At 49.1% G+C, this 24,602-nt stretch overlaps 1 protein-coding gene across 1 annotated transcript in view; it reads left to right on the top strand.

Moving 5' to 3' along the window:
- Positions 1–21,526, top strand: part of LOC118379134 (beta-adrenergic receptor kinase 2) — a 97,509-nt gene extending 75,983 nt beyond the window's left edge. Inside the window, exons 14-21 of the mRNA XM_052525518.1 lie at positions 3,547–3,613; positions 5,931–6,031; positions 6,540–6,606; positions 6,803–6,898; positions 10,401–10,563; positions 14,547–14,683; positions 15,728–15,841; positions 15,979–21,526. Coding sequence (XP_052381478.1) covers positions 3,547–3,613; positions 5,931–6,031; positions 6,540–6,606; positions 6,803–6,898; positions 10,401–10,563; positions 14,547–14,683; positions 15,728–15,841; positions 15,979–16,140 — 907 coding nt within the window. The 3' untranslated portion in view covers positions 16,141–21,526. The remainder of the gene's footprint in view (positions 1–3,546; positions 3,614–5,930; positions 6,032–6,539; positions 6,607–6,802; positions 6,899–10,400; positions 10,564–14,546; positions 14,684–15,727; positions 15,842–15,978) is intronic.
- The last annotated feature ends 3,076 nt before the right edge of the window (positions 21,527–24,602 follow it).

Raw genomic sequence — 24,602 nt, 5'->3', positions numbered from 1 at the left:
CTGTCTCTCTCTCTGTCTCTCTCTCTGCCTCTCTCTATCTCTGTCTCTCTCTCTGTCTCTCTCTCTCTGCCTCTCTCTCTCTCTGTCTCTCTATCTCTGTCTCTCTCTCTGTCTCTCTATCTCTGTCTCTCTCTCTGTCTCTCTCTCTCTGCCTCTCTCTCTCTCTGTCTCTCTATCTCTGTCTCTCTCTCTGTCTCTCTATCTCTGTCTCTCTCTCTGTCTCTCTCTCTCTGCCTCTCTCTCGCTCTGTGTCGCGCCTTGAATAGGCCTTGAATAAGGGTTTCAAATTTGGGGAAATTACGCTCTAATTGTTCTATATTTTTTACATTTTGTCAGGAAATGCAGCTCTGTCTCAGGTTCTGCTGTTGTGCAGTGGTTGCACATCTCTCTCTGTGTGTTTGATGTGGAGTGTGTAAATACCAGTGGTGCGGGCCCGGTAGGTCACACTTCCCGAGGCAGGCAGGCAGGCAGCTGGGTTTAGGGGCCGGTAACGATTGCTAGGTATGGTGTGAAGTGAGGGAGTGAGAAATAGAGAGGGGAGGGAGGTTGCTGTGTGTGTGTCAGTGTGTTTGAACACTTGAAAGACGAGAGAGAGAGATACATGTGATCTGCTGAGGACGAGCTTGTCAGTGTGACATCACTCACATGACTTGGTTCACTGTTTCCCTCACTGTTTCACCGTGTCCCTCACTGTTTCACCGTTTCCCTCACTGTTTCACCGTTTCCCTCACTGTTTCACCGTTTCCCTCACTGTTTCACCGTTTCCCTCACTGTTTCACCGTTTCCCTCACTGTTTCACCGTGTCCCTCACTGTTTCACCGTGTCCCTCACTGTTTCACCGTGTCCCTCACTGTTTCACCGTGTCCCTCACTGTTTCACCGTGTCCCACACTGTTTCACCGTTTCCCACACTGTTTCACCGTTTCCCACACTGTTTCACCGTGTCCCACAGTGTTTCACCGTTTCCCACACTGTTTCACCGTTTCCCACACGGTTTCACCGTGTCCCTCACTGTTTCACCGTGTCCCTCACTGTTTCACCGTGTCCCTCACTGTTTCACCGTGTCCCTCACTGTTTCACCGTGTCCCTCACTGTTTCACCGTGTCCCTCACTGTTTCACCGTGTCCCACACTGTTTCGCCGTGTCCCTCACTGTTTCGCCGTTTCCCTCACTGTTTCGCCGTGTCCCTCACTGTTTCGCCGTGTCCCTCACTGTTTCACTCACTGTTTCACCGTGTCCCTCACTGTTTCACCGTGTCCCTCACTGTTTCACCGTTTCCCTCACTGTTTCACCGTTTCCCTCACTGTTTCACCGTTTCCCTCACTGTTTCACCGTGTCCCTCACTGTTTCACCGTTTCCCTCACTGTTTCACCGTGTCCCTCACTGTTTCGCCGTTTCCCTCACTGTTTCGCCGTGTCCCTCACTGTTTCGCCGTGTCCCTCACTGTTTCGCCGTGTCCCTCACTGTTTCGCCGTGTCCCTCACTGTTTCACTCACTGTTTCACCGTGTCCCTCACTGTTTCACCGTGTCCCTCACTGTTTCACCGTTTCCCTCACCGTGTCCCTCACTGTTTCACCGTGTCCCTCACTGTTTCACCGTTTCCCTCACTGTTTCACCGTGTCCCTCACTGTTTCACTCACTGTTTCACCGTGTCCCTCACTGTTTCGCCGTGTCCCTCACTGTTTCACCGTGTCCCTCACTGTTTCACCGTGTCCCTCACTGTTTCACCGTGTCCCTCACTGTTTCACCGTGTCCCTCACTGTTTCACCGTGTCCCTCACTGTTTCTCTCACTGTTTCACTGTGTCCCTCACTGTTTCTCTCACTGTTTCACCGTTTCCCTCACTGTTTCTCTCACTGTTTCACCGTTTCCCTCACTGTTTCACCGTGTCCCTCACTGTTTCTCTCACTGTTTCACCGTTTCCCTCACTGTTTCACCGTTTCCCTCACCGTGTCCCACACTGTTTCACTGTGTCCCTCACTGTTTCACCGTGTCCCTCACTGTTTCACCGTGTCCCTCACTGTTTCACCGTGTCCCTCACTGTTTCACCGTGTCCCTCACTGTTTCACCGTGTCCCTCACTGTTTCACCGTGTCCCTCACCGTTTCACCGTGTCCCTCACCGTTTCACCGTGTCCCTCACCGTTTCACCGTGTCACCGTTTCACCGTGTCCCTCACCGTTTCACCGTGTCCCTCACCGTTTCACCGTGTCCCTCACTGTTTCACCGTGTCCCTCACCGTGTCCCTCACTGTTTCACCGTGTCCCTCACCGTGTCCCTCACTGTTTCACCGTGTCCCTCACTGTTTCACCGTGTCCCTCACTGTTTCACCGTGTCCCTCACTGTTTCACCGTGTCCCTCACTGTTTCACCGTGTCCCTCACCGTTTCACCGTGTCCCTCACCGTTTCACCGTGTCCCTCACCGTTTCACCGTGTCCCTCACTGTTTCACCGTGTCCCTCACTGTTTCACCGTGTCCCTCACCGTTTCACCGTGTCCCTCACCGTGTCCCTCACTGTTTCGCCGTGTCCCTCACTGTTTCGCCGTGTCCCTCACTGTTTCGCCGTGTCCCTCACTGTTTCGCCGTGTCCCTCACTGTTTCGCCGTGTCCCTCACTGTTTCGCCGTGTCCCTCACTGTTTCGCCGTGTCCCTCACTGTTTCGCCGTGTCCCTCACTGTTTCGCCGTGTCCCTCACTGTTTCGCCGTTTCCCTCACTGTGTCCCTCACTGTATCACCGTGTCCCACACTGTTTCACCGTGTCCCTCACTGTTTCACCGTGTCCCTCACTGTTTCACCGTGTCCCTCACTGTTTCACCGTGTCCCTCACTGTTTCACCGTGTCCCTCACTGTTTCGCCGTGTCCCTCACTGTTTCGCCGTGTCCCTCACTGTTTCGCCGTGTCCCTCACTGTTTCGCCGTGTCCCTCACTGTTTCGCCGTGTCCTCACTGTTTCACCGTTTCCCTCACCGTGTCCCTCACTGTTTCGCCGTGTCCCTCACTGTTTCGCCGTGTCCCTCACTGTTTCGCCGTGTCCCTCACTGTTTCGCCGTTTCCCTCACTGTTTCACCGTGTCCCTCACCGTGTCCCTCACTGTTTCACCGTGTCCCTTACTGTGTCCTACACTGTTTCACCGTTTCCCTCACTGTTTCACCGTTTCCCTCACTGTTTCACCGTTTCCCTCACTGTTTCACCGTTTCCCTCACTGTTTCACCGTGTCCCTCACCGTGTCCTACACTGTTTCACCGTTTCCCTCACTGTTTCACCGTTTCCCTCACTGTTTCACCGTTTCCCTCACTGTTTCACCGTGTCCCTCACTGTTTCACCGTTTCCCTCACCGTGTCCCACACTGTTTCACCGTGTCCCTCACTGTTTCACCGTGTCCCTCACTGTTTCACCGTGTCCCTCACTGTTTCACCGTGTCCCTCACCGTGTCCCTCACTGTTTCACCGTGTCCCTCACCGTGTCCCACACTGTTTCACCGTGTCCCTCACTCCCTCCCTCCTTCCACCACAGTAACACTAACAGCCTTCCTCTCTGTATCCTCTCTCTAGGCACAGTCCCTTCAGACAGCACAAGACCAAAGACAAACATGAGATTGACCGGATGACACTCACTATGGTATGGCCTCCTTATGCACACACACACACACACACACACACACACACACACACACACACATACACACACACTATGATAGATCTTTGTGTACACTACAGTGCGCACAAAGCACACACACACTCATTGAGATGTCCTTATGTGCACTTGAACACACAGCATGTGGTTAGTTCATGTTGACACAGAACAGAAGTATTCATACCCCTTGATTTATTCCACATGTTGTTACAGCCTGAATTCAAAATGGATTAAATAGATACTTTTTTATAGAAATGTTTGCATATTTATTGACCATGAAATAAAGTATTCACACCATTTTCAGGTCTTGTAATATATTTTCAAGTAGAATTAAGTAAAAACTGTAACTTGGCCACTCGGGAACATTCAATGTCATCTTGGTAAGCAACTCAAGTGTATATTTGGCCTTGTATTTTAGGTTATTGTCCTGCTGAAAGGTGAATTCATCTCCCAGTGTCTGGTGGAAAGCAGACAACCAGGTTTTCCTCTAGGATTTTGTCTGTGCTTAGCGACATTCCATTTCTTATTTTATCCTGATAAACTCCCCAGACCTTACCAATTACAAACATACCCATAACATCATGCAGCCACCACTATGCTTGAAAATATGGAGAGTGGTACTCAGTAATGTGGTGTATTGGATTTGACCCGAACGCAACACTTGGTATTCAGACCTAAAAGTGAATTGCTTTGCCACATTTTTTGCAGAATTACTTTGACATTGTAGTCATTTAGCAGAATCTTCTCCAGAGCTACTTAGTTAGTGCATCTTAAGATCGTTTTAAGATTCATTGTTTTATTAATTTGTTTTAAAAAATGATCCGCTGACGACATGGGGTATTGTGTGTAGGGAGTGACAACATCTGTATCATCAATTTTCAAATCAGATTGTAACACAACAGAATGTGTAAAAAGTCTAGGAATGTGAATACTGTCTGAAGGCCCTGTATACGCAAAGTAAGGATTTATCCTTCAATACACTGAAACAAATGCACACACACAGCCCCCACAGCAACAAATGCACACACACACACCCCCACAGCAACAAATGCACACACCCCCACAGCAACAAATGCACACACACACACCCCCACAGCATTACATATCCTGGAGATATCATCTTCACAGATGTTGCAGAAAACTCCTCCTGCCAAGTCTGCCTCATAATGCCCAGGGAATGAGAGAGAGGGAGAACTGAGAAGAGGTTCTGGCAGGAACTAGGGTGAATTTGTATCGTTACTTTGCATCCCTCTCTCTGCCTGCTACAAACAGCATCAGATTACACCATAGAGGGAGCATCCTGAGTGGTGCAGTGGTCTAAGGCACAGCATCGCAGTACTAGCTGTGCCACTAGAGATCCTGGTTCGAGTCCAGGCTCTGTCGCAGCCGGTCGCGACCGGGGTGGCGCACAATTAGTCCAGCGTCATCCGGGTTAGGGGAGGGTTTGGCCAGCAGGGTCCCGTCGCATGCTAGCGACTCCGGCAGGCAGGTGGGGTGCAATGCACGCTGACACGGTCGCCAGGTCGCGTGTTTCCTCCGACATGTTGGTGCGGCTGGCTTCCGGGTTAAGCGGGCATTGTGCCAAGAAGCTTGGCTGGGTTGTTTCGGAGGACGCACGGCTCTCGACCTTCGCCTCTCCTGAGGCCGTACGGGAGTTGCAGCGATAGGACAAAACTAACTACTAATTGGATACCATGAATTTGGGGAGAAAGAAAGCCATAGAGTGTGTCCTAGCATAGACTACGAGGGGAGGCCTACACCAGCCGTGCCAAACCCTCTTGAGAAGCTACACTCACGCAGAGTTTCGTTGCAGCTACTCCTCAGGACCACGATTAGCTGGATCAGGTGTTAGAGCAGGGCTGGAACCAAAACCTGCACGTGGTAGTTCTCCTTGAAGAGGGTGGGTCACCCCTGGCCTTGACTAGAGTATGTCTACTGTAGAAGACTATGGGGTATCAGAGCAGAGAGAGCCACCCCTCTGTTAGGAGAGGCTAAACAAGGAAAGTATTGTCAGTCGAGATTAAATCAGATTAGGTTTTAATCCAGCCACTTAATCTGAGTAATCTATATAATCCCTGTTAGGAATTCTGATTTAATGGTTTTATTAGATAAATGATCACCACCAAAGTCAGAGGGCTTGGAATGAGAGTGTTATGGAGGAGAACTGTGGACATACAGTTCTCTCAATTTTCAATACATATGGAATAAGCTTTATTGTCATGATAAATCAAGTCAGTAGTTTATCTTGTTAAAGCAGGAAATGAGACTAATCTCCTCACCTTTCTCTCTCTCCTCTCTGTAGAACGTGGAGTTGCCAGACTCGTTCTCTGTGGAGCTGAAGGGTCTATTGGAGGGTCTGCTGCAGAGAGACGTGGTGAAAAGACTGGGCTGCCTGGGACGAGGGTACACACGCGCGCACAACCACACACACCCAAACACCTGCTACTACTAACATAGTTTTACAATCATTGATGTTAATGTGAGCTTTTAAGAAACTTCAACCTTGGACTGCATACCTCATAAACCGTATTTAACTGTTCTGGGCTAGCCATTTTTTCTTTCAATGCACCAATGGAGTTACCATGCAGCTGTCCTGAGCAACATGATTGAATATTTCCATTGGTTCTCTGTCCAACCTTGTGGCGAGTATAAGGCCTAGTGTGAATACTGTGAAAGGCCTATACATTATAATAGTCCGTAAGCACAGTTTTAATTTTGAGTTTGGTTCTGTTGGAAATACTGCCGCCTGCTGTTAGGACATGGAACTGTTCCAATGTGAGAATGACCTGGCTTTTTCTCTCTCGCTCCCTTTCTCACACACACACACACACACACACACACACACACACACACACACACACACACACACACACACACACACACACACACACACACACACACACACACACAGGGCCCCAGAGGTGAAGGAGCATCTGTTCTTCAAAGGCATTGACTGGCAGCAAGTGTATCTCCAGAAGGTAAGGCGTGTGTGTGTTGAATCAGGTGACCAGGTTTGTTATAAAGCCTCCCAGTCTGGACAGTCGTCCCTGTTCTCTTTCTCTCCATCGGTTGCCATGGTTACTCCTCTGCTGTAGGAATGTAGTCGTTGTTTTGTTCACTCACCCTCTTTTCCCCCTAATACTTATCCCCCCCCTCTTCTCTCCTCTCCTCCAGTATTCTCCCCCTCTCATCCCTCCAAGAGGAGAGGTAAATGCAGCAGATGCTTTTGACATTGGTTCCTTTGATGAGGAGGACACCAAGGGCATCAAGGTAAAGCTCCAACACACACAACCCTTATCTCATGAAACACCAAGGTAAAGCTCCAACACACACAACCCTTATCTCATGAAACACCAAGGTAAAGCTCCAACACACACAACCCTTATCTCATGAAACACCAAGGTAAAGCTCCAACACACACAACCCTTATCTCATGAAACACCAAGGTAAAGCTCCAACACACAACCCTTATCTCATGAAACACCAAGGTAAAGCTCCAACACACACAACCCTTATCTCATGAAACACCAAGGTAAAGCTCCAACACACAACCCTTATCTCATGAAACACCAAGGGCATCAAGGTAAAGCTCCAACACACACAACCCTTATCTCATGAAACACCAAGGTAAAGCTCCAACACACAACCCTTATCTCATGAAACACCAAGGGCATCAAGGTAAAGCTCCAACACACACAACCCTTATCTCATGAAACACCAAGGTAAAGCTCCAACACACACAACCCTTATCTCATGAAACACCAAGGTAAAGCTCCAACACACACAACCCTTATCTCATGAAACACCAAGGTAAAGCTCCAACACACACAACCCTTATCTCATGAAACACCAAGGTAAAGCTCCAACACACAACCCTTATCTCATGAAACACCAAGGGCATCAAGGTAAAGCTCCAACACACACAACCCTTATCTCATGAAACACCAAGGTAAAGCTCCAACACACAACCCTTATCTCATGAAACACCAAGGGCATCAAGGTAAAGCTCCAACACACACAACCCTTATCTCATGAAACACCAAGGTAAAGCTCCAACACACACAACCCTTATCTCATGAAACACCAAGGTAAAGCTCCAACACACAACCCTTATCTCATGAAACACCAAGGGCATCAAGGTAAAGCTCCAACACACACAACCCTTATCTCATGAAACACCAAGGTAAAGCTCCAACACACACAACCCTTATCTCATGAAACACCAAGGTAAAGCTCCAACACACACAACCCTTATCTCATGAAACACCAAGGTAAAGCTCCAACACACAACCCTTATCTCATGAAACACCAAGGGCATCAAGGTAAAGCTCCAACACACACAACCCTTATCTCATGAAACACCAAGGTAAAGCTCCAACACACACAACCCTTATCTCATGAAACACCAAGGTAAAGCTCCAACACACACAACCCTTATCTCATGAAACACCAAGGTAAAGCTCCAACACACACAACCCTTATCTCATGAAACACCAAGGTAAAGCTCAACACACAACCCTTATCTCATGAAACACCAAGGGCATCAAGGTAAAGCTCCAACACACACAACCCTTATCTCATGAAACACCAAGGTAAAGCTCCAACACACACAACCCTTATCTCATGAAACACCAAGGTAAAGCTCCAACACACACAACCCTTATCTCATGAAACACCAAGGTAAAGCTCCAACACACACAACCCTTATCTCATGAAACATCAAGGTAAAGCTCCAACACACACAACCCTTATCTCATGAAACACCAAGGTAAAGCTCCAACACACACAACCCTTATCTCATGAAACACCAAGGTAAAGCTCCAACACACACAACCCGTATCTCATGAAACACCAAGGTAAAGCTCCAACACACACAACCCTTATCTCATGAAACACCAATGGCATCAGTCAAATCCACAGCATTATATAACCGCTGATCCTGATATACACACTCACCTACATCATACTGCAACGCACATGCACACACACATGCACACACATGCACTCAGACACACGCTCACTCATGGTCATACATACGGAGGCTGAGGTGTAACGTGACTCTATCAGTGTTCAGAGAGAAAGTCCTTCCAACAGAGGTTTAACATTACACAACAGTATTAGGAACGTTGGGAGCGTTCCAGGCTGCCTTAATTACAGTGGTGCTGCACAGCTTAGCAGGTCTCACAATGACTGGTGACGTGGTTCTCAGGTATTACTTCACTTAGCCTTCCACCTCATAGTTGTGTCGTTTCTCTCCCTCTTCCTCTCCCCTTTCACCTCTCTCCCTCTTTCTCTCCTCTCCCTCTCCCCTTTCACCTCTCACCCTCTTTCTCTCCTCTCCCTCTCCCCTTTCACCCCTCTTTCTCTCCTCTTCCTCTCCCCTTTCACCCCTCTCCCTCTTTCCCTCCTCTTCCTCTCCCCTTTCACCCCTCTCCCTCTTTCTCTCCTCTTTCTCTCCCTCTTTCTCTCCTCTTTCTCTCCTCTTTCTCTCCTCTTTCTCTCCTCTTTCTCTCCTCTTCCTCTCCCCTTTCACCCCTCTCCCTCTTTCTCCCTCTCCCCTTTCACCCCTCTCCCTCTTTCTCTCCTCTTTCTCTCCCCTTTCACCTCTCACCCTCTTTCTCTCCTCTCCCTCTCCCCTTTCACCCCTCTTTCTCTCCTCTTCCTCTCCCCTTTCACCCCTCTCCCTCTTTCTCTCCTCTTTCTCTCCCTCTTTCTCTCCTCTTCCTCTCCCCTTTCACCCCTCTCCCTCTTTCTCCCTCTCCCCTTTCACCCCTCTCCCTCTTTCTCTCCTCTTCCTCTCCCCTTTCACCCCTCTCCCTCTTTCTCTCCTCTTCCTCTCCCCTTTCACCCTCTCCCTCTTTCCCTCCTCTTCCTCTCCCCTTTCACCCCTCTCCCTCTTTCTCTCCTCTTTCTCTCCTCTTTCTCTCCTCTTTCTCTCCTCTTTTCTCTCCTTTCTCTCCTCTTTCTCTCCTCTTTCTCTCCTCTTTCTCTCCCCTTTCACCCCTCTCCCTCTTTCTCCCTCTCCCCTTTCACCCCTCTCCCTCTTTCTCTCCTCTTTCTCTCCCCTTTCACCTCTCACCCTCTTTCTCTCCTCTCTCTCCCCTTTCACCCCTCTTTCTCTCCTCTTCCTCTCCCCTTTCACCCCTCTCCCTCTTTCCCTCCTCTTCCTCTCCCCTTTCACCCCTCTCCCTCTTTCTCTCCTCTTTCTCTCCCTCTTTCTCTCCTCTTCCTCTCCCCTTTCACCCCTCTCCCTCTTTCTCCCTCTCCCCTTTCACCCCTCTCCCTCTTTCTCTCCTCTTTCTCTCCTCTTCCTCTCCCCTTTCACCCCTCTCCCTCTTTCTCTCCTCTTCCTCTCCCCTTTCACCCCTCTCCCTCTTTCTCTCCTCTTCCTCTCCCCTTTCACCTCTCTCCCTCTTTCTCTCCTCTTCCTCTCCCCTTTCACCTCTCTCCCTCTTCCTCTCCTCTTCCTCTCCCCTTTCACCCCTCTCCCTCTTTCTCTCCTCTTCCTCTCCCCTTTCACCCCTCTCCCTCTTTCTCTCCTCTTCCTCTCTCCTTTCACCTCTCTCCCTCTTTCTCTCCTCTTCCTCTCCCCTTTCACCCCTCTCCCTCTTTCTCTCCTCTTCCTCTCTCCTTTCACCTCTCTCCCTCTTTCTCTCCTCTTCCTCTCCCCTTTCACCCCTCTCCCTCTTTCTCTCCTCTTCCTCTCCCCTTTCACCCCTCTCCATCTTTCTCTCCTCTTCGTCTCTCCTTTCACCTCTCTCCCTCTCTCCAGTTGTTGGACAGTGACCAGGAGTTGTATAAGAACTTCCCGCTGGTCATCTCAGAGCGCTGGCAGCAGGAGGTGGCTGAGACGGTGTACGAGGCGGTCAACTCCGACACGGACAAGAACGAGGCCCGCAAGAGGGCCAAGAACAAACAGCTGGGCCACGAGGAGGGTGAGGACACACGTCTCCACACGACGCACGTCTCCACACACACACGACCTACGTCTCCACACACACACGGCGCACGTCTCCACACACACACGGCGCACGTCTCCACACACACACGGCGCACGTCTCCACACACACACGACGCACGTCTCCACACACACACGACGCACGTCTCCACACACACACGGCGCACGTCTCCACACACACACGGCGCACGTCTCCACACACACGACGCACGTCTCCACACACACGACGCACGTCTCCACACACACACGGCGCACGTCTCCACACGACGCACGTCTCCACACACACACGACCTACGTCTCCACACACACACGGCGCACGTCTCCACACACACACGGCGCACGTCTCCACACACACACGGCGCACGTCTCCACACACACACGACGCACGTCTCCACACACACACGACGCACGTCTCCACACACACACGGCGCACGTCTCCACACACACACGGCGCACGTCTCCACACACACACGACGCACGTCTCCACACACACGACGCACGTCTCACACACACACGGCGCACGTCTCCACACACACACGACGCACGTCTCCACACACACACGGCGCACGTCTCCACACACACACAACGCACGTCTCCACACACACACGGCGCACGTCTCCACACACACACGGCGCACGTCTCCACACACACGACGCACGTCTCCACACACACACACACGACGCACGTCTCCACACACACACACACGACGCACGTCTCCACACACACACACACGACGCACGTCTCCACACACACACAACGCACGTCTCACACACACACAACGCACGTCTCCACACACACACGGCGCACGTCTCCACACACACACGACGCACGTCTCCACACACACACACACACGACGCACGTCTCCACACACACACACACGACGCACGTCTCCACACACACACACACGACGCACGTCTCCACACACGACGCACGTCTCCACACACACGACGCACGTCTCCACACACACGAGGCACGTCTCCACACACACACGAGGCACGTCTCCACACACACACGACGCACGTCTCCACACACACACGACCTACGTCTCCACACACACACACGAGGCACGTCTCCACACACACACGACGCACGTCTCCACACACACACGACGCACGTCTCCACACACACACGACCTACGTCTCCACACACACACGACCTACGTCTCCACACACACACGACGCACGTCTCCACACACACACGACGCACGTCTCCACACACACACGACGCACGTCTCCACACACACACGGCGCACGTCTCCACCACACACACACACACACACGACGCACGTCTCCACACACGACGCACGTCTCCACACACACACGAGGCACGTCTCCACACACACACGAGGCACGTCTCCACACACACACGACGCACGTCTCCACACACACACGAGGCACGTCTCCACACACACACGACGCACGTCTCCACACACACACGACCTACGTCTCCACACACACACGGCGCACGTCTCCACACACACACGACGCACGTCTCCACACACACACGACGCACGTCTCCACACACACACGACGCACGTCTCCACACACACACGACGCACGTCTCCACACACACACGGCGCACGTCTCCACACACACACGGCGCACGTCTCCACACACACACGACGCACGTCTCCACACACACACGACGCACGTCTCCACACACACACGACGCACGTCTCCACACACACACGACGCACGTCTCCACACACGACGCACGTCTCCCACACACACGACGCACGTCTCCACACACACACGACGCACGTCTCCACACACACGACGCACGTCTCCACACACGACGCACGTCTCCACACACACGACGCACGTCTCCACACACACACGACCTACGTCTCCACACACACACGACCTACGTCTCCACACACGACGCACGTCTCCACACACGACGCACGTCTCCACACACACACGACGCACGTCTCCACACACGACGCACGTCTCCACACACACACACCCGACGCACGTCTCCACACACACACACACACGACGCACGTCTCCACACACACATATACACACACGACGCACGTCTCCACACACACACACATACACACACACGACGCACGTCTCCACACACACACACACGACGCACGTCTCCACACACACACATACACACACACGACGCACGTCTCCACACACACACACACACGACGCACGTCTCCACACACACACACACGACGCACGTCTCCACACACACACACACGACGCACGTCTCCACACACACACACACGACGCACGTCTCCACACACGACGCACGTCTCCACACACATGACGCACGTCTCCACACACACACGAGGCACGTCTCCACACACACACGACGCACGTCTCCACACACACACGACCTACGTCTCCACACACACACGGCGCACGTCTCCACACACACACGACGCACGTCTCCACACACACACGGCGCACGTCTCCACACACACGGCGCACGTCTCCACACACACGACGCACGTCTCCACACACACACGACGCACGTCTCCACACACACACGACGCACGTCTCCACACACACACGGCGCACGTCTCCACACACACACGACGCACGTCTCCACACACGACGCACGTCTCCACACACACGACGCACGTCTCCACACACACGACGCACGTCTCCACACACACGACGCACGTCTCCACACACACACGACGCACGTCTCCACACACACACGACGCACGTCTCCACACACACACGACGCACGTCTCCACACACACACGATGCACGTCTCCACACACACACGACGCACGTCTCCACACACACACGGCGCACGTCTCCACACACACGACGCACGTCTCCACACACACGACGCACGTCTCCACACACACGACGCACGTCTCCACACACACGACGCACGTCTCCACACACACACGACGCACGTCTCCACACACACACGACGCACGTCTCCACACACACACGACGCACGTCTCCACACACACGACGCACGTCTCCACACACACGACGCACGTCTCCACACACACGACGCACGTCTCCACACACACGACGCACGTCTCCACACACACGACGCACGTCTCCACACACACGACGCACGTCTCCACACACACGACGCACGTCTCCACACACGACGCACGTCTCCACACACACACACGACGCACGTCTCCACACACACACACACACGACGCACGTCTCCACACACACACACACACACGACGCACGTCTCCACACACACACATACACACACACGACGCACGTCTCCACACACACACACACACACACACACACGACGCACGTCTCCACACACACACACATACACACACACACGACGCACGTCTCCACACACACACACACACACGACGCACGTCTCCACACACACACACATACACACACACGACGCACGTCTCCACGCACACACACACACACACACACACACGACGCACACACTCACACACACACACACATACACACACACGACGCACGTCTCCACACACACACACACGACGCACGTCTCCACACACACACACACGACGCACGTCTCCACACAAGACGCACGTCTCCACACACACACAAGACGCACGTCTCCACACACACACACAAGACGCACGTCTCCACACACACACACAAGACGCACGTCTCCACACACACACACAAGACGCACGTCTCCACACACACACACAAGACGCACGTCTCCACACACACGACGCACGTCTCCACACACACGACGCACGTCTCCACACACACGGCGCACGTCTCCACCCACACACACACGACGCACGTCTCCACAAACATCACACTAGAGATGCACGATATGGACTATATATTTTTGTATTGATGATATGACTTGTGTTGTAACAAAACACTTGTAAGACAGTAGGTACTGTGGAACATAGTGTTTTATCATTGTGCAGCCCTACCTCACCCACATCATGTGGGTAAGCTTTTCCTTGTACCTGCTGGCGCTGGCTTTCCTTCCATGTGTGTTTATTGTGTGTTTCAGACTATGCCCTGGGGAAGGACTGTATAATGCACGGCTACATGTTAAAGCTGGGGAACCCGTTCCTGACGCAGTGGCAGCGCCGATACTTCTACCTGTTCCCCAACCGAGTGGAGTGGAGGGGAGAGGGGGAGTCACGGGTGAGCAACACACACCTCTACCTTACCCAATCCTTTTTTGTGTGCCTGTGTGTCTAAATTGGTGTGCTTCTTCTGTTGTTCACATATGTGGTCGTCTGTCTGTTTCCACTTACAAGCATGTGCCTTCATGGGTGTGTGTATTCTTCGTCATTGTCCATCTGTCTGTCAGTGCATGAAGGTTGTCTGTCCTCGCTCCATTCTGTAGGCCTGGATTAAAACATGAAAACATTCTGTAGGCCTGGATTAAAACATGAAAATATTCCGTAGGCCTGGATAAAAACATGAAAATATTCTGTAGGCCTGGATAAAAACATGAAAACATTCTGTAGGCCTGGATAAAAACATGAAAACATTCTGTAGGCCTGGATAAAAACATGAAAACATTCTGTAGGCCTGGAAAAAAACATGAAAACATTCTGTAGGCCTGGATAAAAACATGAAAACATTCTGTAGGCCTGGATAAAAACATTCTGTAGGCCTGGATAAAAACATTCTGTAGGCCTGGATAAAAACATTCTGTAGGCCTGGATAAAAACATTCTGTAGGCCTGGATAAAAACATTCTGTAGGCCTGGATAAAACATTCTGTAGGCCTGGATAAAAACATGAAAATATTCTGTAGGCCTGGATAAAAACATGAAAACATTCTGTAGGCCTGGATAAAAACATGAAAACATTCTGTAGGCCTGGATTAAAACATTCTGTAGGCCTGGATAAAAACATTCTGTAGGCCTGGATAAAAACATTCTGTAGGCCTGGATAAAAACATTCTGTAGGCCTGGATAAAAACATGAAAACATTCTGTAAAAGAGACAAAGGTAAGTCTGACCACTGCTGGCCCTCTTCCTTTCCTCCTGCAGTAGATGGATTGGAGTGTCTCCTCAGTTCAGAGTTTAGAGAAGCGTCCTTACTCTGCAGCTCCGTTCCGAAGACCCCTCTCCTCTATAGCTCCATTTTGATTGGTCCATCTCATAGCCAGCTTGTCTGCGACTGATTCCTCTCCTCCCCGAAGTGAGTTTCTGATTGGTTGGTGTGTGTTCAACAGCAAAACCTGCTGACGATGGAGCAGATTGTGACGGTGGAGGAGACACAGATTAAAGATAAGAAGTGCATCCTGCTGCGCATCAAAGGAGGGAAGCAGTTTGTCTTGCAGTGTGAGGTACGCAGGAAAACTACTAGATCTTTCTGTCTTGGTCTCTTCCTCTTTCACTGTCTCGGTCTCTATAAATGATTGTGCTAGTTGTAAGTTAGTCAACTGGAAGGTGTGTGTGTAATATGTGTGCTACCTGTCTGCAGAGTGACCCAGAGTTTGTCCAGTGGAAGAAGGAGCTGACCGAGGCGTTCACTGAGGCCCAGAAGCTGCTGCGTCGCGCCCCTAAGGTCATTGGGAAGGGACGGGCTGGGGGGGTGGAGCTCTCCAAACCTCCCCTCACACACCACAACAGCAACGGCCTGTAGGCTACACACCTGCACACACACACACCGCATCTTATAACCTCATCCCCTATGACCCCGCCCCCCCAGCCCTAGACACACACAAACATACAGTAACACCCCACACTCTCGCCCTGGAGTGTGTATGGACCAAGGCGGCAGCCTCTCTCCTCTGAAAGCCAAAGCGTACCATGGGACCCTGGGATGAAAGGAAAGAGATGTGCATGTACCTAACGAGGTCCAGAGTGTTTTCTGTCCTCCATCTCCCACTGTAGCCTCGGGGTAGACCCTTCTCAATGATGACACACTCCTCTCACCCCAATGCACTGGCATTCCACCCAGTCAACCTGGCAGAGCAGCAGAAAGCAGCCCTGGAGTAGGAGACTGAAGACTAGGGCCCCTCTTCTCCTTGTCTCCCTCATTCCCCAGCCTCGTCTTGAGACTGGACCTGAGCCACACACACCTGCCAGCCACTCTCCACAGGATTGTCTGACTGTAGTGGAGGGGCAGGACCTAAAGCAGGAGGTGAAGATCTGGACCAATGGCATCGCTTGGAGAGAGGGGGCTGGACCAATGACATTCCTCTCCTGTGGGCTCATACGGAGGGGAGGAGAGAAAAGCAGAAGGAGCAAAGACCTGCTGGGACATACCAAGAGAATGGCAATGAACTGTGTGTGTTGCTGTGTGTGTGTACGCTATTGTTGCTGTGTGTGTGTATGCTATTGTCCCTGTGTGTTGCTGTGTATGTATATTATTGTCCCTGTGTGTACGCTATTGTCCATGTGTGTTGCTGTGTGTATGTATGTTATTGTCCCTGTGTGTTGCTGTGTGTGTGTGTGTATGTTTTTGTCCTTGTGTGTATGTTATTGTCCCTGTGTGTTGCTGTGTGTGTGTGTGTGTATGTTTTTGTCCTTGTGTGTATGCTATTGTCCCTGTGTGTTGCTGTGTGTGTGTGTGTGTATGTTTTTGTCCTTGTGTGTATGCTATTGTCCCTGTGTGCTGCTGTGTGTGTACGCTATTGTTGCTGTGTGTGTGTACGCTTTTGTCCCTGTATGTTGCTGTGTGTGTATGCTATTGTTGCTGTGTGTATGCTATTGTTGCTGTGTGTGTATGCTATTGTTGCTGTGTGTGTATGCTATTGTTGCTGTGTGTATGCTATTGTTGCTGTGTGTGTATGCTATTGTTGCTGTGTGTGTATGCTATTGTTGCTGTGTGTGTGTACGCTATTGTCCCTGTATGTTGCTGTGTGTATGCTATTGTTGCTGTGTGTATGCTATTGTTGCTGTGTGTGTATGCTATTGTTGCTGTGTGTGTATGCTATTGTTGCTGTGTGTGTATGCTATTGTTGCTGTGTGTGTGTACGCTATTGTCCCTGTATGTTGCTGTGTGTGTATGCTATTGTTGCTGTGTGTGTATGCTATTGTTGCTGTGTGTGTGTACGCTATTGTCCCTGTATGTTGCTGTGTGTGTATGCTATTGTTGCTGTGTGTGTATGCTATTGTTGCTGTGTGTGTATGCTATTGTTGCTGTGTGTGTATGCTATTGTTGCTGTGTGTGTATGCTATTGTTGCTGTGTGTGTGTGCTATTGTTGCTGTGTGTGTGTACGTTATTGTCCCTGTGTGTTGCTGTGTGTGTACGCTATTGTCCCTGTGTGCGTGTGTGTACGCTATTGTACCTGTGTGCGTGCGTGCGTGCGTGCGTGCACGCTTTTCTCCGTGCGTGTGCGTGAACGCTATTGTCCCTGTATGCTATGTCCGTGTTTGTGTGTATGCTATTGTCCGCGTGTGTGTGTGTATGCTATTGTCCGCTCGCGTGTGTGTGTGTATGCTATTGTCCGCTCGCGTGTGTGTGTGTATGCTATTCTCCGTGCGTGTGCGTGAACGCTATTGTCCCTGTATGCTATGTCCGTGTTTGTGTGTATGCTATTGTCCGCGTGTGTGTGTGTATGCTATTGTCCGCTCGCGTGTGTGTGTGTATGCTATTGTCCGCTCGCGTGTGTGTGTGTATGCTATTGTCCCTGTGTGTGTGTGTGCTATTGTCCCTGTGTGTGTGTGTGCTATTGTCCCTGTGTGTGTGTGTGCTATTGTCCCTGTGTGTGTGTGTGTGCTATTGTCCCTGTGTGTGTGTGCTATTGTCCCTGTGTGTGTGTGTGCTATTGTCCCTGTGTGTGTGTGTGCTATTGTCCCTGTGTGTGTGTGTGTGCTATTGTCCCTGTGTGTGTGTGTGCTATTGTGTGTGTGTATGCTATTGTCCCTGTGTGTGTGTGTGCTATTGTCCCTGTGTGTGTGTGCTATTGTCCCTGTGTGTGTGTGTGTGTGCTATTGTCCCTGTGTGTGTATGCTATTGTCCGTGTGTGTGTGTGCTATTGTCCGTGTGTGTGTGTGCTATTGTCCGTGTGTGTGTGTGTGTGTGTGTGTGTGTGTGTGTGTGTGTGTGTGTGTGTGTGTGTGTGTGTGTGTGTGCTATTGTCTCTGTGTGTGTGTGCTATTGTCCCTGTGTGTGTGTGCTATTGTCCCTGTGTGTGTGTGCTATTGTCCCTGTGTGTGTGTATGCTATTGTCCCTGTGTGTGTGTGTGTATGCTATTGTCCCTGTGTGTGTGTGTGTGCGCTATTGTCCCTGTGTGTGTATGCTATTGTCCCTGTGTGTGTGTGCTATTGTCCCTGTGTGTGTGTGTGCTATTGTCCCTGTGTGTGTATGCTATTGTCCCTGTGTGTGTGTGTGCTATTGTCCCTGTGTGTGTGTGTGCTATTGTCCCTGTGTGTGTGTATGCTTTTGTGTGTGTGTGTGTGTGTGTGTGTGTGTGTGTGTGTGTGTGTGTGTGTGTGTGTGTGTGTGTGTGTGTGTGTGTGTGTGTGTGTGTGTGCTATTGTCCGTGTGTGTGTGTGTGTGTGCTATTGTCCCTGTGTGTGTGTGTATGCTATTGTCCGTGTGTGTGTGTGTATGCTATTGTCCCTGTGTGTATGTGTATATGCTATTGTCCCTGTGTGTGTGTGTGTGTGTGTGTGTGTGCTATTGTCCCTGTGTGTGTGTGCTATTGTCCCTGTGTGTATGCTATTGTTGCTGTGTGTCCAGAAATGGGGCCATAGAGGTGGAAGCAGGTTGTTATTCCTTCAACAGAGAATGAAAAAGGAGAGGAAGAAAGCTGCTTTGAATTTGGAAGAGACTTTTCCCCTTTGTTCATGTCCTCCCTCCCTCCATCACTGAAGTGCATAATGTGCCAACGTCAATATTTACTTGAGTCACCTGAGGACCCGTTTGAAAGCAGGCATCGCCCTCGCATACAGATCTCACTGGCACGGAACTCTTGTGACCATGGACAAACTTCCCCGATTGGCTCCTGTACAGCTGCTGGTAACCATGGAGACCGGGGAACGCTTGTACTCGTAACTATAGGAACAGAGGATGGTGTGTATGAAGGACACACCGTCAAACCGACAGAGACATAGATGGAGGAGGGATATACTGACTGACGAGCGATCTTTATGGGCCACAGTATGTGTATATAGCCCAAGTCCTTCTCTGTATATCCTGTATCAAACAGTACTACTCTACAATACATGTCTGTCTGTCCTCTTCTCTATGGGCATGTGGGGAGGGTCTGACAGCTTTCAATCAACTGGCTGTGTGTGTGTGTGTGTGTGTGTGTGTGTGTGTGTGTGTGTGTGTGTGTGTGTGTGTGTGTGTGTGTGTGTGTGTGTGTGTGTGTGTGTGTGCGCACGTGCATGCATGCATCTGTGAACCTCTGAGGGCCAAATACTGTGCTGTGTGATTGTATCAGGGCAGTCCTAATTTGTGTGTATGCCATAGTCTTGCAGCCATCCAGATGCAGATCTACACACACACATGCAGATTTACAGACAGACACACAGGAATGGCTGTATAGGTACGTCAGTGCAGAGAGAGAGGTGTTAGGTTGTTGACTCCACAAACCATCAGTTAGTTCACTTCAGGCTGGTTTGAACTTTCCTATAAATGATCTCTGATTGTGACCCAGAATGCAGCTTTATGTTTCACAGTTTTAGGAGAACCAGCTGTGCTGCAGGCTGGAGTCATATGACATGTTTAACTGAATGACATGAACGCACAGCTGGGAGATGTTTTAGAAAAGAGAGAGGAGGAAGAGGTGAAACAATTTGTTCACTCAATTGTAATTTCAGGGTTTTGTTTTTTCACGCAGTACAATGTTCCTTGTCTGTTATAACCATGTTATAACCACCATAACCTGCTATAACCATGCATTTCCTCAGCTGTGACCTGCATGAGGGGCTGGGGGGGATATTCTTAGTAGCCTTTACAAGTCAGAGGGAAGTGATGTTGTTTTAGAGATACCTGTCACCTTTCATGGTGTCTTTTAATTGTTTTTAAACCAAATGAATGGGTTTAGTTTTTGTTGAAATGACTTTGTAGCACCTTTTTAAGCCAATGTGTTACTTACTTGATGTTCAATGTGCCAAATACCTGTTGCTGTTTGGCTGACTGTTCTGGACCAATGAATTCTCCTCTCAACTTTGACCCCTCACAGCACCAGCCTTTGGCCACACACACACACACACACACACACTCAACCCCTGAATCTGAGGAATGTGTGTCTTTTAAAGGGTACAGAACGAACAACTGGTGCTGTGGAGCAGAGTGTGAGGAGAGGTGTTTCTCTGTCCTAGCATGGAGTGAGTCTGGCTTTTGGCACCTTTACCTGTCACACACAGGGCTTGGTTGTAATGGGTTCAACTGGTGTGTGTGCGTGCTGCATTCAATCGCTTGTCAGTATGTTTATTTAGTGGAGATGTTTTTGTCAAACACACGCGTGCTAGATATTGAAAGAGGATGGCATATAGTAAGGATAAAAACTAACAAATTCAAGTATATATATGAATATATGTGTATATGAAATGACAAATGCTCTAGGATTATTTAAAAAGATGTAACGATGTAGATTTATGTTCAGATGACGATGGGCAGGGGAAGGGTTGGGATCTTGATGTATATGAATCTGTTTGTGGTGAAGACATTGGCTGGGATCTTGCACATAAAGACTTTAGCTATTGAACCTGCGAGTTACCAGATGATTATTTTTGTTTGAATACCAGACTCTTGCTCTTTCATATTTATTGTGTTTTGGGGAAATGGCTCCTCCTGTCTACGAGCTCACACCAGACGTCTCGCTGTAGAAAACTGCTCCACACACATCACTCTTTTACATGTACCACAAATACTACTGGCTTTGGGTTACTCTTACGATTGAGATTATGATGACAATGATCATTATTGATAATATTATTCAATAATTGTTATAAAAATTATTTTGTTTTAATGAATTTTGTTTTGTTTCCAAGACAGGTAGAGCATATGTGTTGGACTGCTTATATAAAACAGTTCATAAATAAATAAAACCTTTTTTTTTTCGTGTTGCTTCGTCTAAGTGTGATTTGTTGAGCCACTACAGTACACTACATACTATTGAAGTTGGAAGTTTACATACACCTTAGTCAAATACATTTAAACTCAGTTTCTCACAATTCCTGACATTTAATCCTAGTAAAAATGTCTTAGGTCAGTTAGGATCACCACTTTATTTTAAGGATGTGAAATGTCGAAACAATAGTGTAGGGATTTATTTCAGCTTTTTCTTTCATCACATTCCCAGTGGGTAGAAGGTTTTCATACACTCAATTAGTATTTGGTAGTGTTGTCTTTAAATTGTTTAACTTGGGTCAAATGTTTCGGGTAGCCTTCTACAAGCTTCCCACAATAAATTGGGTGAATTTGTTGTCCTTAAGCCATTTTGACACAACTTTGGAAGTATGCTTCATTGTCTGTTTGGAAGACCCATTTGCAACCAAGCTTTAACTTACTGACTGATGTCTTGAGATGTTGCTTCAATATATCCACATACTTTTCCATCCTTCTGATGCCATCTATTTTATGAAGTGCACCAGTCCCTCCTGCAGCAAAGCACCCCCACAACATGATGCTGCCACCCTGTGCTTCACGGTTGGGATGGGTGTTCTTCGGCTTGCAAGCCTCCCCTATTTTCCTCCAAACGATGGTCATTATGGCCAAACAGTTCTATTTTTGTTTCATCAGGCCAGAGGACATTTCTCAAAGTATCTTTCTCATGTGCAGTTGCAAACCGTAGTCTGGCTTTTTTATGTTGGTTTTGGAGCAGTGGCTTCTTCCTTGCTGAGCGACCTTACAAGTTATGTCGATATAGGACTCATTTTACTGTGGATATAGATATTTTTGTACCTGTTACCTCCAGCATCTTCACACAGTCCTTTGCTGTTGTTCTGGGATTGATTTGCATTTTTTTGCACCAAAGTACATTAATCTCTAGGAGACAGAACGCGTCAACTTCCTGAGCGGTATGACGGTTGCGTGGTCCCATGGTGTTTATACTTACGTACTACTGTTTGCACAGATGAACGTGGTATCTTCAGGCGTTTGGAAACAGACTTGTGGAGGTCTACAATTGGTTTTCTGAGGTCTTGGTTGATTTCTTTTGATTTTCCCATGATGTCAAGCAAAGACAGGTAGGCCTTGAAATACATCCACAGGTACACCTCCAATTGACTCAAATTATTTAAATTAGCCTATCAGAAGCTTCTAAAGCCATGACATTTTTTGGAATTTTCCAAGCTGTTTAAAGGCAGACAACTTAGTGAATGTCAACTTCTGACCCACTGGAATTGTGATACAGTGAATTATAAATGAAATAATCTGTCTGTAAACAATTGTTGGAAAAATGTATTGTGTCATGCACACAGTAGATGTCCTAACCCTCTTGCCAAAACTATAGTTTGTTAAGGAATTTGTGGAGTGGTTGAAAAACAAGTTTTAATGACTCCAACCTAAGTGCATGTAAACTTCTGACTTCAACTGTATTATATAACGATATCAAGGGCAAGTTAAGAATTGCTATTTCAGCCTCACCTGTTACTGACCGCTGTATAAAATCGAGCACACAGCCATGCAATCTCCATAGACAGACATTGGCATTGGAATTGCCATACTGAAGAGCTCAGTGACTTTCAACGTGGCACTGTCTAAGGATGCCACCTTCCCAACAAGTAAGTTTGTCAAATGTCTGCCCTGCTAGAGCTGCCCCGGTGAAGTGCTGTTATTGTGAAGTGGAAATGTCCAGGAGCAACAACGGCTCAGCCGCGAAGAGGTAGGTCACACAAGCTCATATAATGGGACCGTCGAGCGCTGTAGCACGTAAAAATCGACTGTCCTTGGTTGCAACACTCACTACAGAGTTCCAAACTGCCTCTGGATGCAACGTCAGCACAATGACTTAATGAAATGGGTTGCCATGCCAAAAGCAGCCACACAAGCCTGAGATCACAATGCTAAGCTTCGGCTAGAGTGGTGTAAAGCTTGCCGCCATTGGACTCTGGAGCAGTGGAAACGCGTTCTCTGTAGTGATGAATCACGCTCCACCATTCTAGATGATTCTGTGCTTCCAACTTTGTGGCAACAGTTTGGGGAATGCCCTTTCCTGTTTCAGCATGACAATGCCCCTGTGCACAAAGTGAGGTCCATACAGAAATGGTTTGTCGAGATCTGTGTGGAAGAAATTGACTGGCCTGCACAGAGCCCTGACCTCAACCCCATCGAACATCTTTGGGATCAATTAAAACACATACTGCGAGCCGGTGCCCGACCTCAATGCTGTTGTGGCTGAATGGAAGCAAGTCCCTACAGCAATGTTCCAACATCTAGTGGAAAGCATTCCCAGTAGAGTGGAGGCTGTTATAGCAGCAAAGGGTGACCAACTACATATTAATGTCCATGATTTTGAAGTGATATGTTAGACGAGCAGGTGTCATGTGGTGTAGCTCTTTTAATGTGTTCATGTTCAAGCAATCTGACAATTTTTCAATAACATCCAGCTACTGAATAAGTATTAATAAATGTACCCTGTTTTATAAAACATTTAATGTAAAAACTTGGAGAAGTACTAGACACTGAACTATTGATACCATAATAGTTGATGTGCTCTCCTGAAACCTGTTCTGCACACTGTACCCAAGAGGGAGCTGGTGGATTCTTGGGATAGGTCAGTGCTTCCAGTCCTTTTTCCTCCCCTGTCCCCACCTCTTCTGTCCCCCTCAGTCCTCTCTTAACTTCACCTAGCTCCTCATCCTGAAGTTCAGTTTGGCTGAAACAGGGTGCACCGGGATATGGAACGTGATGTGACCAGGCAAAACCGGCGAGGAAGTAGCACCCCTCTCAGATGGAACAGTACATCATGGTACATTATTCAGGAACATACAACATGTCTTCCATAAAATATGTGTTCACATTTTCAAATGAGTTTTCATTGGGAAGCAGATGAAGGACATATAGGGATTTTATCAAAGCAAGCAAACACTAACAGTACATTCAGAAAGTTTTCAGACCCTTTCACGTTTTCCACATTTTGTTACATTACAGCCTTATTCTGATATTGATTCAATTGTTATTTTTTTCTCACCAATCTTC

This window comes from Oncorhynchus keta, chromosome 9, assembly GCF_023373465.1.
Source record: "Oncorhynchus keta strain PuntledgeMale-10-30-2019 chromosome 9, Oket_V2, whole genome shotgun sequence".
In the NCBI taxonomy this organism is placed as follows: domain Eukaryota; kingdom Metazoa; phylum Chordata; class Actinopteri; order Salmoniformes; family Salmonidae; genus Oncorhynchus; species Oncorhynchus keta.
This window is presented reverse-complemented; position numbering and strand designations above follow the sequence as displayed.